General features: G+C 38.7%; 1 protein-coding gene across 2 annotated transcripts; it reads right to left on the reverse strand.

The window, feature by feature from the left end:
• Positions 1-7987: 7987 nt before the first annotated feature.
• rps19bp1 (ribosomal protein S19 binding protein 1) lies at positions 7988-12996 on the reverse strand. 2 transcript variants are annotated; one of them, XM_051706964.1, is made up of 5 exons: positions 12902-12996; positions 12348-12403; positions 9867-10034; positions 9668-9771; positions 7988-9536 (listed from the first exon to the last, which is right to left on the reverse strand). In XM_051706964.1, the coding sequence occupies exons 2-5, from the start codon at positions 12394-12396 to the stop codon at positions 9405-9407; spliced, it is 453 nt and encodes a 150-aa protein (XP_051562924.1). In that variant the 5' UTR covers positions 12397-12403; positions 12902-12996; the 3' UTR covers positions 7988-9404. The 2 variants fall into 2 exon arrangements, with proteins under 2 accessions (XP_051562924.1, XP_051562923.1); XM_051706963.1 differs by lacking the exon at positions 12902-12996 and having other exon boundaries at positions 12348-12500.
• Positions 12997-18924: the final 5928 nt, after the last annotated feature.

The following is an 18924-nucleotide window of genomic DNA, read 5'->3' on the forward strand; positions in this document are numbered from 1 at the left end:
CTATTTGCTCTAGAATTTATTTATTTTTTTATGCTTGTTTATTGGTGGTTACTAGTTACACATCAAAAAGGGAAATGGAAACTGCACACAGCAGTCATGCGGGAGTCTCAGGAGGTTAAAGGAATAGTTCACTTACAAATGCTGTCATTATTTATTCACTGTCATGTTGTTACAAACCTGTATTGACTATTTTAAAAAGTAATCCACTACAAATGATGTATTACTCCTCTACAATTGTAATCAGTTTACTGATTACTTCAATGAAAAGTAATCACATTACTAAAGAAGTTACTTTCTAAGACATTTTCACAGAAATGTTTTTCTTTTTCCGCTCAAGAAATTCAAAATAATGTCTATATTTTCTCCTTGTTTACATTCGCACACCCTTCAGCTGTCACAGAAATGCATACAGACGTACATATTAATTAATATATTAAAGGTATACATAAATATTATTTTAGAAATAGTTGTAAGTAATGTACTTAACTGAAAGTCAGTAACTGTTATCTGATTACATGAATACTTCATGACAAAAATAATTTGATGACATTGTAATCAGATTGCACCTGACACTGCATATGTGGAACCAGGGGTGTAGCCAGAACTTTTTTTCAGAGGTGGCCAGGTAAGACCCAGTGATTTTATTGGGGTGGCCAAAAAAATTCACTATTGACTGTGACATGCTGTACCAAAAGCAAATTCTACAGACAGAAATTCTGTAAATTCTACAGAATTTAGAGATCACAAATGTACACAAGGAATTTAAAGTTATCAATTTATTTCCAATGCCATACAAAAGAAGGAAAATATTTATTGGCTGCACATAACCCCCCCCCCCCCCCAAAAAAAAACAAGTCTGTGTTGGTGTGGATGTTTGATGCATGTTTTTACTAGCTGTACCAATGTAGTCACGAGTTCAGAACCCAACTTGATCCACTTTTCCATGTTGCTGAATGTGCCGTTATGTACTGATCCTACGTTGGCATCATTGGCACGGTGGCATGTCATTTCTTTTTCCATGATACTGCACCAAAATCAGAAACAAGTGACCAAGCGTCCCCATGTCAATAAATAATGCACTGAAGTGAGCTTGATGTTGGACGTTCTTTATTCATAAATAGTCACAAATTTAGGGACCGTCTCTAAAGATACAGCAACATTGGAGCATACATATCCAAAACATATACAAACATTTCCATAACATAGAGTATACAACTTCAGTAACATTTGAAGCAAAGGCCTTGGTGTCGGGATCTGGATTTTATTTAATGGAAAAGTGGATCAAGTTGGGTTCTGAACTCGTGACTACATTGGTACAACTAATAAAAACATGCATCAAACATCCACACCAACCCAGCATTGTTGTTTTTTTGTTTTGTTTTTTTGTTTGTTTTTTAGATATGCAGCCAATAACCTACAAACAATGAAGTCTTAAATAATGCATGTGTTATCAGACTATGATAATGACCTACTCAGACAACACATTGTGTCCTAGAGCTGCAGAAAATACTCAAAACAGACACAAGCAGCGTATCTATCAACCACATATAATATAATATTGAGCAGCAGCCGTCAGAGTCGTACTGGAGTGATGTCACCTCCCCTCTTCCAATGACTGACTAGAGGAGGAGCTGTCGATCAAGAACTAGTGGAACAATAGGGATGCAAAACGCCCCCTGATTTACATGAAACTCTACTCACAAGTTTTGGAAAATCAAGTGCAGAACTTGGAAACAAAAGCAAAGAAAAATACAGCGTAAGCGTACGAGAGCACAAAAAACAGTAATATAACCAAGGAAATTGATTTTGTTTGTGTTTATATATTTTTGATTCATGCTTGTTATTTTTTGATCTTTGCTTATTATTTGTTTTTGCGTTTATTATTTTTGGATCCGTGACCGCAATACATTTGGTGGGATTTTGTTCCCATACACTGCAACGGTCGTGATATGACGTCACACCTCTACACACAGAGGTTTGTGCCATGTGGGCAGTTCGTAGCTGTTCAGCGTGAATAGTGCAGACTATTTGCGTCATAGAGTGGTGAAAAAAAGCCACCTGTCTGTCAGTGTTGTCAAAAATGCTTTGCACAACAGGGGTGGCCAAGCTTCAATCAGGGGTGGCAGGCCACCACATAGATACGCCCCTGTGTGGAACACAAAAGAACATTTTTGTCTTTACGCAGCATACAGTGTCAGGTTATAGTGACCACAAACTATAAAACACACCTTTAAAGTAGTCCATATGAGTCATGTGTAATTTTCAAGACTTTTAAAGTCATATGATAGCTATGTGTGAGAAACAGACCTGAATTTATATAGTTATGCACTGATAATCTTCCCCTTGTCAGAAGCTGTGTATCTCTCTGAAATTCATAATCGCGTTCAGAAATGTCATTGGTTCTCATATGTGACATGCAAGTTTAAATATGTGTGTGAGATTTGAGAGTTATGACTGAGCTACAGTAGTCTTTAGAAGGGGGGGGGGGGGGTTTGATATTAAATCAAATCAAATCAAATCAAATCACTTTATTGTCACACAGCCATATACACAAGTGCAATAGTGTGTGAAATTCTTGGGTGCAGTTCCAATCAACATAGCAGTCGTGACAGTGATGAGACATATACCAATTTACAATAACATCAAATTAACACAGCACAATTTAAACATCTGTTATACACATAATTACACACAACAGTATACAAATAATAACATACACTGTACAGTATACAATACACACATTATTCAATAAAAATAAAAAATAAAAATATATAAAAAAAGTATATATATATAGAATGTACATTATTGTACTGTATTGACATTCAGGCTGTCGGTTGATAGTAAGTTGTTAAGAAATAATATAATATAATAATAATAATAATATAATTTATGACAGTCCAGTGTGAGATATAAGAGTAATAAAGTGCAGTGCTGATGTATTTTGATCGTGGGAGATCAAGAGTTCAGAAGTCTGATTGCTTGGGGGAAGAAGCTATCATGGAGTCGGCTGGTGCGGGTCCTGATGCTGCGATACCGCCTACCTGATGGTAGCAGTGAGAACAGCCCATGGCTCGGGTGGCTGGAGTCTCTGATGATCCTCCGAGCTTTTTTCACACACCGCCTTGTATATATTTCCTGGAGGGAGGGAAGCTCACCTCCGATGATGTGTCTGGCAGTTCGCACCACCCTTTGCAGGGCTTTGCGGTTGTGGGCGGTGCTATTGCCATACCAGGCAGAGATGCAGCCAGTCAGGATGCTCTCTACAGTGCTGGTGTAGAACCGTGTGAGGATGTGGCGGTTCATTCCAAACTTCCTCAGCCGTCTCAGGAGGAAGAGGCGCTGATGAGCCTTCTTCACAACGGCTTCAGTGTGGATGGACCATGTGAGTTCCTCAGTGATGTGGACACCCAGGAACTTGAAGATGCTGACTCTCTCCACTGGTGCTCCATTGATGGTGATGGGACTGTGTTCTCTGTCTTTTCTTCTGAAGTCCACCACAAGCTCCTTTGTCTTACTGACGTTGAGGGAGAGGTTGTGCTCCTGACACCAGTGTGTCAGAGTGTGCACCTCCTCTCTGTAGGCTGTTTCATCATCGTCAGTGATCAGACCTACCACCGACGTGTCATCAGCAAACTTCATGATGGCATTGGAGCTATGTGTTGCCACACAGTCATGTGTGTACAGGGAATACAGGAGTGGGCTGAGAACAGTGTTGGGGGTCAGTGATGAGGAGATGTTGCTGCCTATTCTAACCACCTGGCGTCTGCTTGACAGGAAGTCCAGGATCCAGCTGCACAGCGAGCTGTTTAAGCCCAGAGCCCGGAGTTTCTCATCTAGCTTGGAGGGCACTATGGTGTTGAATGCTGAGCTGTAGTCTACAAACAACATTCTCACATAAGTGTTCTTTTTTCCAGGTGGGAGAGAGCAGTGTGTATTGTAGATGCAATGGCATCATCAGTGGAGCGGTTGTTGTGGTAAGCAAACTGCAATGGGTCAAGAGAGAGAGGCAATACAGAGCAGATGTAATCTCTGATTAGTCTCTCAAAACATTTGCTGATGATGGGGGTCAGAGCAACAGGACGCCAGTCATTTAAACAAGTTATTTTTGATTGTTTTGGAACAGGCACAATGGTGGATGTTTTAAAGCATGTGGGAACTACAGACAAAGAGAGGGAAAGGTTGAAAATGTCCGTAAAAACACCAGCCAACTGGTTCGCACACACTCTAATGACGCGGCCCGGAATGCCATCTGGACCCGCGGCTTTGCGGATATTCACCCGTCGGAAGGATCGGGTTACATCCACTACAGAGACGGAGAGTGAACTAACCTCTGTAGCTTCAGCCGTGAGAGCTCTCTCCTCGAGGGCGGTGTTATTTCCCTCAAAATGAGCATAAAAAGTATTTAGCTCATCCGGGAGAGAGGCAGCGGTGTTCATGGCGGAGTTTTTATTCCCTTTAAGGTCTGTGATGATGTTAATTCCCTGCCACATGCTTCTAGAGTTGGTGGTGTTAAACTGTCCTTCAATCTTACTCCTGTACTGGCGTTTTGAGGTTCGGAGGGCATAACTGGCTTGTTTATGCTCCTCCACGTTCCCGGAATTGAAAGCGGAGGTCCGCACATTAAGTGCCGCGCGAACATTGTTATTTAACCCATGGTTTCTGATTCGGATAGATTCGTACAGTTCTGGTCGGAATGACGTCCTCTACGCACGTTCTGATGAAACACATTACGCTATCAGCGTAAAGCTCGATGTCGCCATCAGAGGCGGACCAGAACATCTCCCAGTCCGTGTGATCAAAACAGTCTTGTAGCGTAGAGTCTGATTGGTCCGACCAGCACTGGATCGTTCTGAGGGTGGGTGCTTCCTGTTTCAATTTCTGCCTGTAAGCGGGCAGAAGCAGAATGGAAGAGTGGTCCGATTTGCCAAATGGTGGGTGGGGGAGGGATTTGTAGCCATCCTGGAACGGAGAGTAGCAATGGTCCAAAACCCGGTCCCCTCGTGTGTTGAAACTAATGTGCTGGTGATATTTTGGTGCGACTGATTTTAAACTGGCTTTATTAAAGTCCCCGGTCACAATGAACGCGGCCTCAGGGTGCGCGGTTTCCTGCTCACTTATACTCCCATACAGTTCCTTGAGTGCCCGGTCTGTGTCGGCTTGTGGCGGGATGTACACAGCAGTGATAATGACCGCTGTGAATTCCCTTGGTAGCCAGAATGGTCGACACAGAAGCATGATAAATTCCAGATCAGGAGAGCAGAAAGATTTGATAGAATGTACGTTCCTCTGATCACACCAGGATTTGTTGATCATAAAACATACACCACCTCCTCTGCTTTTACCTGAGAGGTCTTTCGCTCTGTCCGCTTGGTGCACGGAGAACCCCGCGGGTTCAATGACTGAGTCTGGAATCTCCGCAGACATCCAAGTTTCTGTTAGGCAGATAATGCAGCAGTCCCTCGTCTCTCGTTGGAAAGAGATCCACGCTTTCAGCTCGCAGAGCTTGTTATCCAGAGACTGAACATTTGCCAGTAAAATAGTGGGTAGCGGGGGTCGATTTGCGCAGCGTCTTACTCTGATGAGAACGCCGGCTCTGTTTCCACTTTTCCTCCTGCGTTTCCGCGGCCGTGCTTCCCAGACAAAGGGCTCCGCTTGCGTGTTTGTAAGCAGCGGGTCGGCATTGAGGAATGTGAAGTCCGGTTTACGGTGTGAGATCGCTGAATCAATGTCCAAAAGTGTTTGTCTGTCGTAGACAATAAGGCAGACAACATCCAAGACAAAAAACATAAGAATTGTTAACAAAACAAACAAAACACTGCCATGTTGTGTCGGAGCTCGCAACGCAGCAGCCATACTCGGCGCCATCTTGATTTGTCTCTTCAGGTTAATTTGAGCTTCAGATCATAATCACACTGCAGATCAAGATTTATAGCGAGAAATGAGTTAAATTTTGCTCTGTTCCTCACCCAAAAATGATCATAATGTTTCAGAAGACATGGATTAAACCACCCGATTACCTTTATTCTGCCTTTATGTCCTTTTTAGAGCTTGAAAGTGTTGGACCCCTTTGACTTGCATTATATGGATTAAAACACCTCCATTAAAATATCTTTGTTTGTGTTCCACAGAAGAAAGAATGTCCTATGAGTTTGAGATGGCATAAGAGTAAATGATGAGAGAATTATAATTTTTGGGTGAACTGTTCCTTTAAATAAAATGGCATGACCTCCTCTTTTTAGTTTCAAAGGGTTTTGTTGCATTTGTTGATTTGACAAGTAGAAAAGTGAAATCTGTGAGTCACCTCGAGTCCGTTTGACCGTGGTGCAGTGGTTCATCTCAACATAATTGTTTTTAAAAAATGGGCTTGATTCGATAACGTCGTTAAATAAAGTGATACCTTTGGTATTCACAGTCAAAATTGCCTTTATTTTTTTGTGATCGTAATGAACGTGATGGAATATAGCGTGTCAGAACGTTCAGCGTGAAATCAGACAAAAACAAATCTTTACAACATGGCTTAATAATCTGAATGGAGACGTTATGGAGTGTTAATTATTCATTAAAGGGATAGTTCACCAATACATGCTAATTCTGTCATCATTTATTCACCATCATGAAGAACCGACCTCGTATTACATTATTTCCTTGGTATATCACAAAAGAAGATGTTAGTAACTTCCATATAGTGAATGGTGACTGAGGGCTGTCAGATCTTAAAGGGATAGTTCACCCAAAAATATAAATTCAGTCATTGTTTACTCATCCCTGTGTTCTTACAAACCTATATGACTTTGTCTTTTTCTGAACACAAAGGGAGAAATTGTGAAGAAATGTTGTGCTCAGTGATGTTGCTTGTTTTGTATTTTCGACAACAAAAGTAACTCCGTCTGCTGTGATCTGGCACCGGTCCAAAAACTCTCAAAAAAATAAGGCTGGGCATAGAAATGCATAAATTATTTGACTACAAACTCTTCAGACATGTTTAGTAAGTTCTGTTCTCTGTTTTGTGTGCAGCTGTGTTGTGTTCTGTTGTCACTATCACTGTTTTTAGATAAACAAAACGAGTTTTCACTTGAACGGCCCAATGTCGTGAGGGGGCTGCGTGAACTGATGCTCTCGTGTCCTATCATGAACACATCAACGGTCAGTGAACATTTACACTAAATAATACATTAGATTTCAGTTTGTTTCTCATCAAATCTTATCGTATACTTTCATAACAATCATGAGTCTCATGAATAATTTATTAGACTTCTGAATTATACTTTTGTGTTCTTTTGAAGCTTGAAGAGGTGGTCACCATAAACTGCCATTGTATGACATCACTGAACACAACATTTATTCACAATTTCTCCCTTTGTGTTCAGAAAAATTAAGGAAGTCATATAGTGTTATAACAACACAGGGGTGAGTAAACAATGACTGAATTTTCTGAATTTTTACAATCTGAATTTGGTCTGTAGGTTAAAATGTGAAGAATTTATAATTCTTTGTTAAAAGTATGAATGATTTAAAATGTGTCTCTACTTATAGACATTATAAGATGTTGCATTACTGGTTCATTTCTGAGCAAATAATGTCAGTGTAAATGTTGTACACACAAAAGAACTACTTACAGTCAGATAGCATTATTTATTTATTTATTAAAAACAGAAAGTGTCTTCAGTCTGATGTAATGTTGTCCAATTGTTCAACACTGACTGTACATGTGTCCCTGTTACAGTATCTGAACACACGCTGAACTCTGACGGACTCATTCTTCTGTCTAATCATCATTATTGTCTCTGAAAGATAAACTTCTGCTGAGTGATGAAGTGTGTTTAAATGTTCTAGGAGTTTTATATAAGACATATTTGATGAACAGAGTTAATATAATGAAGTCAATCTTATGAAAACATATCCAGATCATATATCACCACCCTATTAAGAGTCCTCAAGAGCTGTCATGACAATTTCTCATAACTGGAGCATAAAAATCTCACTCTCATTCCTGTAGCACATTATTTATTAACATTTTCTTGGTACATCACACTATTCTCAGTGGTGATTCTGACTGCTGCAACTGCATTAAACTGTTTCACATTAAAAAATTACTGTAATGATTTTACATTTTCATCAGCTTAACAGCTGTACAACAAATACTTTGCAATTTAAATAATATATCATTACTTTTGCATTAGAGTAATGAGAATTTGGAGGAAAAATGTGCTTAATTGTCACAAAGTGAAACATTTTATTTATTCAAAACTTTATTTGGCTTCTTTTCTTTTAGTGGTGAAACCTTTGTGTGCCAACACTTTTGTTGCACAAACAGGAAACAGTTTGTCCAGAATCTTTGTTCTTGTTTGTTTGTTTCTTTTTTTTTTGGATTTTCTCCCCTTTTCTCCCAATTTGGAATGCCCAATTCCCAATGCGTTCTAAGTCCTAGTGGTGGCGTAGTGATTCGCCTCAATCCGGGTGGTGGAGGATGAATCTCAGTTGCCTCCACGTCTGAGTCCGTCAATCTGCGCATCTTATCACGTGACTTGTCACGGAGACGTAGCGTGTGTGGAGGCTTCATGCTATTCTCCGCGACATCCACGCACAACTCATCACGCGCCCCACCGAGAGTGAGAACCACATTATAGCGACCACAAGGAGGTTACCCCATGTGACTCTACACTCCCTAGCAACCGGGCCAATTTGGTTGCTTAGGAGACCTGACTGGAGTCACTCAGCACCTCTAAAAACTAAATTCGGATTAACTTGGTTAAAAACCTTTTCGAGGGTGTCAATGGAATTAAAACTATTTTGTCAAAGGAGTAGAAATATTACAGTCCAATAAAATATGTTTAACAGATAGTGGCTCTGACATGATGCACATATGGGTGGATTTTCCCAACAGTAAAAATTTGTGCGTGAGTTTTGAGTGGCATAAATGTGTAAATCGTGTGTAAATGACTTGAGGTTATTAAAAGAGAAAATACTTCTTGTCCCAACAGCAAGATTAACAAATAAATGACATGCAGTCAATCACATTCTGATTGCCACTTGCTTTTGATATGAGAATTTAAGATCTGTGGAAGGTATAGAGCACTTTTTGAGTTGTGTAGGAATGTTTGTTTTAAACTAAATATGTATTTGCCTGTTTCAATCATGAGGTTAATTTACCCAACCTTGACGTCTAAAGAAACTTTTGAGGATGGGTCACTGCACTCCGAAAACAAGCTGTTTCTCATCTGTCAACAAAATGTATTCATTCAAGAAACTCAAACAATCACTTATGACAAAAAACATCAGCACATCTTTTATTTGAAAAGTGGAATAACTGCATTCCAGCTGCATCAATGAGAGATCATTCCGAGTGAATATTTCCAGGAAAAAGCGTGTTATTGTCATTGGGCATTAAATGCTCCTCGAAGACACTAAAGATTTGTAAAATATTCTTTCTGAAACTTTTGGAACTCTTTCTCAGTGAAAACAGATTTCTCCTCCTGTTTAGTGTCGGGCAGATCCGGCTGATGACACGCACGACGACCGGAATTCTGCTTTATGATCTGAAACATAAATGATTAAAACAACATTATATACCAGCATCATCACATATAACCCACTGAATAAAGGCGTTTGTAAAGTATGCTGGTAACACATGAAGTTTTAGAGGGAACACTGAACGTGAGCTGCACACCTTTGTGGAGTGGTTGGTTTGTGTTTTGTAATCGGTGCTCAGGAAGTACTCCAGATTTGACGTCAGCTGACTCTTCTTCTTCTTCTGTTTCTTCCTGTATTCATCTGAGAACAATAAAACAGGAGGATTAAACTCTGAAGAATAATAAAGGACTGATGTGTCCAGTATCAGAGCAGGAGTCTCATGATCTCACACTCACCCAGAGCATATTTGATGTGTTTGTCTTTAACTGTAGTTTTACTCTTCACTGCTCCTCTCTGATTCTTCAGTCGACGGATCTGTTTGTGAACTCTCTGTTTATTAGAGTTGATCTGATTCATCAGTGACGCTTTATGAGAACTGTTCTTCTGCTTACACTTCTGTCCATCTACACACACAGAGTACAATTATAACAATATACACTGTATTTAATTAATTTGGAATTAACTAGTTTCCACATCTGTGATGTTGCTAATCCAGCTGCTGAGAGAGTGAACAGTAAATCTGGCAAATTCTCTCTTCTGTCGCAATCCACCGCTCTCTAATTTTTACTTTTGGAAATGTTTTTTTTTTTGCAGTTTGAGCGATTTAACCTGCTATAGTTTACTTCCACATTCTTACATTCTCAGGTTTTTAGAGAACCGGCACGTATATCTGTCAAAAATGGATCTACAAAATGCCCAGATATTTTTAAAATATTTTCAAGGCAATTAGAAAATAAAATATGTTTTGAGACATTTTGATGTTTTATTTTTTATATGTCAAAGAGAAACTGCGATAAATCAGGACAAATCAAGAACAGGATTCATTATCTTCACACTGAAATTTAATGAGATGCAACTGACTGTCAAACACATATTGAGATACACATAAGATACACATATGTATTTTCTCAGGCACTTATTGAGTCTAAATAAATGCACAACTTACATTATTTCAGTAGTACACCCAAATTAAAAGTCATATCATGTTCATGTGTTGTACTTGCTATAGTTAACTTCCATGTTGTTTCTTCATCAAATAACAATGTCAAATATAAATCAAGTCAATCAGTGAAACATCAGCGCCACCTTGAGTAAGAAACAGTATGTATATTATGTATGTATACACGCATATGAAATACTGATAATTCACCACTGATGCACAGAAATTCAATGTGATATAGTGTTTATCTGTATGAATATAGTACTCATTTCTCTTGAAATAAACAAAGAAATAGATAGTGACAGTAAACTTAAACTTATATAGATATGAAGTAATCATAAAAATATCATTTATGGAAGTGCAAAAAAAAAAAAAAAAGACATTATACATACCACGGGTCTCTAATGACCCTATACACTTTTGGTACTCAAACCATTATAAAAAATGATTATTATTTTATTTGTATTAATTTTTTGTGATTTTGGCTTTTTGTGTGTGTTACACTATTTATTACAGATAGACTGAGGACTACTAAAGAGGTTTGGGCACAACTCCAAAAAATGGATGAGGTCCAGGGGGTGAAATGAGGTCCCAAGTCTCTTAAGACCCGAGGTATGCGTTTAAGGTACGGTTCACTCAAAAATTTAATTTCTCTCATCATTTATTCGCCCTCATGTCATCCCTGATGTGTATGACTATCTTTCTTCTGCAGAACACAAATGAAGATTTTTAGAAGAATATTTCAGTTCTGTAGGTCCATACAATGCAAGTGAATGGTGACCAGAACTTTGAAGCTCCAAAACACACATAAAGGCAGCATAAAAGTAATCCATAATACTCCAGTGGTTTAATCCATGTCTTCAGAAGCAATCCAGTTGGTTTTTGGTGAGAACAGACCAATATATAACTCCTTTTCACTGTACATCTTGACAGCAGTCTCCTTTGCGAAAATGACTTCAAGCTCGATTACACTTCCTTGTGTTTGACGCATACGCAGTGTGCTACATGGCGCTAAAGGAAGTGTAATCGAGCCTTAAATCACGATCACAAAGGAGACTGCTGTCAAGATGTACAGTGAAAAGGAGTTATATATTGGTCTGTTTTCACCCAAAACCAACTGGATTGCTTCTGAAGACATGGATTAAACCACTGGAGTATTATGGATTACTTTTATGCTGCCTTTGTGTGATTTATGGAGCTTCAAAGTTCTGGTCACCATTCACTTGCATTGTATGGACCTACAGAGCTGAAATATTCTTCTAAAAATCTTCATTTGTGTTCTGCAGAAGAAAGTAAGTCACACACATCTGGGATGGCATGAGGGCGAATAAATGAGAGAATTTTCATTTTTGGATGAACTGTCCCTTTATCTTAATTTAAACTTCATATGAGAAGTCTATAGGAGCCCTGCTTTAACCTACTGATAAGTTCTATGATTGCAATTTCTTAGATTGCCTTTTACATTAATTTTATTTCCACTAGGGACTACTTACATTGTTCGTATTACTCGTTTACTCTTTGCAGTATATTTTATTTTGTCATTATGTAGCTATACTGAAAACAATGTACATCTGTTGTCATGCCAATAAATAACTCTAAAAACTGAATTAAAACAAAGAAGGAGAAGCCAAATAGATGTTTTTATAAAAATTAGATATATAGTCTATCAATGTCTCATAATAAATATCTGATGTGACGGATACAAACAAAAGTTTTACTGTTATCTTTTGTGGTGAACAATGACAGATTTGAATCGGCTGTGTAAGCAAATGTTTACCTTTCTCGTTGAATAATTCAAGTCCTCTTCGGATCAGTGATGCTGACATTATGAAACTGTTGAATTAAAATGGGAATAAATACAGATAAACAGATTAAAGTCTTCCGTGTTTTCATGCCATGTGAATGCACTGTGTGTTTCTCAATAAAGACTCCGCCGTGAAACACGAACTCCAAAATCAAAGTTCCGCCAGCAAATCTATTTACAGATGTCAATCATTTAATAACAATGTTTTATTGTTATTGATTTCATATTATTTGTGACGATGAACCAAACTAGTGTCAAACAGTTGTAGAATGTTTCTGTTTTAATGACGAATATTTAATATTAGCTAAAATGTATTATAAGCCAATTTAACATTAATTCCACAAAAAGTACTAGTACATGTCAAGTTTTAAGTTAATTCTAGTGCTCTTATTCCAAGATATTATGTTGGCTGTTTTCTTTTTCCGATCACTAGTGTTTATACTCGCATCGGCTTATGTTTATAGCGGATAGTGTGATTTTTAGCATATTAAATTATAAAAAAAATAAAAAAAACAAGTGGCTCATACTTAGTGAGTAGATGACATGGAGTAACGTAGATATCGTTAACAACAAGCTTGAGACAGAACACACGTATTTAAACTAACGGGAGAAATCGGAACACCAAATATGGCGGATGTAGAAACTGGAGTCCCGCCTTACAGGTAAAAGAGCCAATCACCTTTAAGATACAGACATCATATACATGTCAGTCACCTCGAGAACGCGCATGCGCATCAGCCAGAACAGTCTGGAAAATAGCGTTTGTTAACGTGTTCTAAGCTAAGGAAGCGTTATTTATGATACCATTATTGTCATATTTTAAAAGTTGATTTGAAATATGTTCTTTGATCGTAATCTTGACCAATTGTTTTGAAGATTTCGGTCTTTCCCCATTCACATAGATAGAAGCTGTACTTGTTTACGTAGAAAACGGCTGCCCGCCGCCGAGTGGACTGACTTGCCTTGAAAGCACTTTGGCTAAAACAGTGAAACGTTGTTTGTTTATCTCTGTTATCACTCTGTCCTGTCTGAACTGGGTGTAGCTGTGATGTCTCTCCAGACTAAAGCTCTTGTCAGCACACAGTTGCCCTCCGACAGGGGCGGACTGACCATCGGGAGCACCGGGCATTTTCCCGGTGGGCTGCTGGGTAATTTGGGCTGACCCATTGCTGCGTAAGTACTGGCCCATCCTACAGGCAGTATAGGCAGCTGCCCGGTCTTCAACTTGACCACGCGGACCCCATTACAGAGTAAATATTCAAAAACCTTTGTAAGGTAAAGCCTATAAGGCTTTTATTTTGAAATTACTTACACGTCGTAGCTCATTTTCATAAGTGCATGTTAACTTCATACCTCGGGTGGACCTAATTATTTGACATACAAATCACAATAATGGCAACAACCAAAGACAACATATTAAGTATATGCTGAGCTCTGTATAATCACAAAATGACAATTAACTGTAAATGCAACAAATACAATAACAGCAGCGTATATATAACCTGCAAACAGTAAAGATATGAGCAGTACATAGACATTTGCATAATTTATTCATACCCCAAAGCATTAGTGGGAGCTGAAGTGTGACTTGCTGAATAATGTTCATGCCTGATAAAAATGCAGAAAATAAGTCATGAAAAATATTACTTTGTTTAAATGATAGCAGAAGCAGTGCTTGTCAAAGCATTGGGCATTTCACATTTTCTCATGAATAATCTGGGAACGGAAGTAAAACAGCAGATATAAAGATAAAACAAACTCACATAGAGTGAAAATATGAGCAATTAATCTGCAAAATACCTGCAAAGATCTACACTTTATGAGGTATGTTTATTATTACTTTTACATATATTGATATTTCTGGAAAAAACTTGAAAGGTGATTAAGATCTTTAAAAACTTTGAAGAAATGCTGACTTGTCACAGCACCTAAAATACACACTTTCCCTTGTACTTTCATGTACATTTTAATCTAACACCTGTGTGTTGGGAAAAAAGTTTCTGTACATGTTATTTGTTTGAGCTATAAAGTGCTTATTTTAATGCTTCTCCACTCATCACATTTACAGTGATTTTATATATTTTAAAGTTATGACAATTTTTGCACTGTGAGGCCCGTGGTCATGACTAGCAGTCAATAGAAATGTAATTTTTTCAACCCACATACCTGAAATTGAGCCGGAAAATGAAATCAATGAGCCGGTGTTTTACGGTGTGGTGTGTTGCGGGCCGGGTTTGGTGGGCCCACCTGCGCATTCTGGACATGTCCTGGTACCTGCCGAAACTTCTGTAGAATGCAAAGCAGGACTTAAGGAAGAGACACATCCCCAGAGCCATGTTGTTTGACCGCTGCAGCAACCACAGCTCCCCGCTCGATCACATGCTCCCTTCAGTCAGCGCCTTCTTAGAATACATCAGTCATTTGGGCATCTCCAACGATTCTCATGAGGTTGTGTATGACGCCAGCGAGTATGGCACGTTTTCCTCGCCACGTGTGTGGTGGATGTTCCGGGTGTTCGGTCACCGCTCGGTGTCACAGAGAGTTTTCGGTTCACAGATGAATACAAGAGAACAGAACCAGTGGAGTACAGCGCGTCTCTGAAGTGATCATGGGTCAGAACGCACCAGCACATACTGGACAATCTGGACACGAAGATATTTCAGGTAGTAGACGTGCGTCCAGCAGGTTGATTCAGAGGAGTCGATCCAGAGTCCAGAGTCAGTAAGTCACATTTACATCAATGTTTTAAATGACTGATATCACAACAATAATTCAAAAAAACATTTTCACTGTTCTTGCCCACGAAATAAAACACTGAGTTCATTTGATGCCCATATTGTCACACTGTCATAGTATAGAAGCTATGGAGGCTCATTTCTGCCACATAGAAAACAATCATGCTTTGGTTAGTCAGAATGATGAGAAAAAAAGTCATATTTATGAAATTATGAGATTAAAAAGTACAAATTATGAGGTCAAAATTATGAGAAGCTAAATCAAGTTTATGAGATAGAAAGTCAAAATTAGAGGACGACCAATAGTGGATTTTGCTGATACCGATAAATAAGTTGGGCAGTAACTGTCCATAACTGATTAATCAACCGATAGTTTTTAAAACTGATACTTAATGAAAAAATAACACTCAAATTAAAATAGTGCTGAACTTTATTACAAAAATAAACAGTACTGAATGAATCATGAAAATGTATTGTACTTTTTTAAATGAAATAAATATATAAATATTTATATATATGAACTAATATTTGAATTTTTAAATTGACGTTGTTTCTTTAGTCCACAAGAGGGCGCAATAAATACATAAACCATACCGCACCATTATATTATTGCAAAGAACATTCCTGGCTGTTAAAAAAGAGCATTTCATTTTCAACTAATGTGCATAAAATAAATAAATAAAAGGTTTTAGTCGGTCCATATTCTCAAATGTTAATTCAAAAGTAAAATGAGGGGTGAAACGCTTCAATAGACAGTTCACATGGTGTTACACTTGCACTGATTCCTACTACTCCAGACTCAAGCTTCATAATAACAGTGAAATAGCACAATGTTTCTTATTCAGTACAGTTGTATGTAGAGTAGCAATATTCACAGATAGCAGAGGTATTCGGCTGAACTCGGTGGTGAAGCGGCTCAGACTATGAGCACAGGTCAGGGGCTGTTCAATCAGATGAAACACAACAGACTGGAACCGAACACGAGGATCTCGATACACACATTTACAAGTTGAACATCTTTCTTGACAAAGCATTTAAACAACTCCTAATCTGAGAAACACTTATAAGAGAGCAAGACACGATGGCCAAAGACCTCCACCAACTGAAGCTATTGTGTCTTTTAAAAATGCATGTTGCGTACCCGTCACTAAATAAGGACTACAACAGTCATCCATTTTCTAAAGCATGTAGCTTTCATGCTGATGGGAGTTGTAGTCCTTAATTAGAATTGTGATAGCAACATGTGTTTTTAGAAAACTCAGTAGCTTCAGATTTACCGTTTGAGGTATGACTTATGTCACTTATGTTCTAGAACAAAACAAGAATGTCTCTTCAATAATTTTAACCATGTCATATTCGACTCCCTGACCAAGGTTTATGTTTGTCTCAGTTCACAGACCGTGAGGAACACAGATCTGTCAGCAAACAAAAGAATCAGATCGCAATAGAGCAGGATGATGTTGATTCATGTTTACATCATGTTGTGTGTTTAAAGCTCGGCCTTTGAACCTCACAGCTGTAGAGTAGACTAGTGCCACTTGATGAACGATCAATTATTAATTTGACAATAAAAATGTAAATAAACCACCTTGATTATAAATTAACAAATTAATAGATGTGAAATTATTTATTGAATCCTTAAAATGTATATAAAAATCAGTTCATTTATAATTATGTTTTAAATAAATAATATTTTTATTTAAATATAATATTAAAAATAATATATATATATTTTAAATCATTTGCCTATTGTATTTCTTAGTAAAAGAAATCTGTTTGTTTCTTAGTATATTTAGTGATTTGACTCATAGTTAAAATGTCTTCGTTTAATTAAAAGTGCACAGTAATTTTTTGTTTGTCATCTTCGGTTTACAGAGACACTGTGGCATGGATGCAGCATAGTTTTTAGTGATGGATGCCATTGTAGAAAATCACTATTCACAGTCAGCCATCATTACTTTAATCCATGAGTGAAAGTGTCCAATAACAGGACGGTTACTGAGATTATCGAGTAGTATTCAGCTGATCATGTGAGCTCTCCATGTAGAATAAAACAGCTTTTATAAGGTTACTCATATGAGTCTTCATCTCAAGTGAGTGCTCAAGAAAATTACATCTCATTTCTTAGGAGTAAAACTTAAAAATGACTGTAAAAATGACCTTTAATGCTTGTGATAAGAATCTAAGACTATATGTGTCTTTGCTGGTGTTTAAAAGACATGCTTTTATTTGAAATAAATTCATTATAATTTGATTGATTATATTTTTATTTAGTGATTTTGGCACAAAATATATTCCAGATTCAATACCAGTATTGAATACCAACTGTGTTGTTGTATGATTAGACAACAGTCTGGTTATTACAATACATTTTACGAAATCTAAAAATCAGTACCAGCCACAAATTTGGACACACTTGACTGAGTTTCTCATGATCTTAAAAACCTTTTGATCTAAAGCCTAAAGCTTGAATTTACTAATATAAATTTAGTCTACATGCTTTACAAAACTAAACTATAATGTTGAAGTATTAAGAGTCAGAGCAGATAGTGAAGTAAAATCAGTGATAAAGTGTCCAGCAGCACACATTTGAACTCCTTCAGTACTGATTAAAAAGCACTGCAGGATGAAGCACCTGATGAACTTACTCATATGTAGAAAAGTAAAGAGCTGCAATCTACACAAAAGCTGGAGACTTTGAAGAAGCTCAAATATAGTTTTGATTTGTTTCATATTTTTCATATAATTCTCATACTTTCATTTGTGTTATTTAATAGTTTTGATAAATTAACTATTACTCGAAAATGTGGAACATAATAAAGTTTTTGTGTCCAAATGTTTTTTTTATTTTTATTATTGTCACATGTCAATACATTTATTGTTACATTATATTAATTCATATGCTGTGATGGTTGGACAGAAATGCTTTTCACTTCCGAGCTCTCAGTGTTGGACAGTCTGATAGTTTAGTGTATTACCTTGTGCAGCACTGACACGTGTGACCCTCAGAGAGATAACCGTCCCACTACATCCTCACTGTCCCACTACACCCTCACTGTCCCACCACACTCTCACTGTACCTCCACACCCTCACCGTCCCATCACACCCTCAACGTCCCATCACACCCTCAACGTCCCATCACACCCTCACTGTCCCATCACACTCTCACTGTGCCTCCACACCCTCACCGTCCCATCACACCCTCAACGTCCCATCACACCCTCAACGTCCCATCACACCCTCACTGTCCCACCACACTCTCACTGTGCCTCCACACCCTCACCGTCCCATCACACCCTCAACGTCCCATCACACCCTCACTGTCCCATCACACTCTCACTGTGCCTCCACACCCTCACCGTGCCACCACACCCTCAATGTCCCGCCACACCCTCAATGTCCCACCACACTCTCATTGTCCCACCACACCGTCAATGTCCCACCACACCCTCATTGCCCCACCACACCCTCCCTGTCCCACCACACCGTCAATGTCCCACCACACCCTCAATGTCGCACCACACCTTCACTGTCCCACCACACCCTCACTGTCCCACCACACCGTCAATGTCCCACCACACCCTCACTGTCCCACCACACCCTCACTGTCCCACCACACCGTCAATGTCCCACCACACCGTCACTGACCCACCACACCCTCACCGTGCCTCCGGACCCTCACCGTGCCTCCGGACCCTCACCGTGCCACCACACCCTCAACGTCCCATCACACCCTCAACGTCCCATCGCACCCTCACCGTCCCACCACACCCTCACCGTGCCACCACACCCTCACTGTGCTACCACACCCTCA

The sequence above is a fragment of the Myxocyprinus asiaticus genome, chromosome 9, assembly GCF_019703515.2.
Source record: "Myxocyprinus asiaticus isolate MX2 ecotype Aquarium Trade chromosome 9, UBuf_Myxa_2, whole genome shotgun sequence".
In the NCBI taxonomy this organism is placed as follows: Eukaryota; Metazoa; Chordata; class Actinopteri; order Cypriniformes; family Catostomidae; genus Myxocyprinus; species Myxocyprinus asiaticus.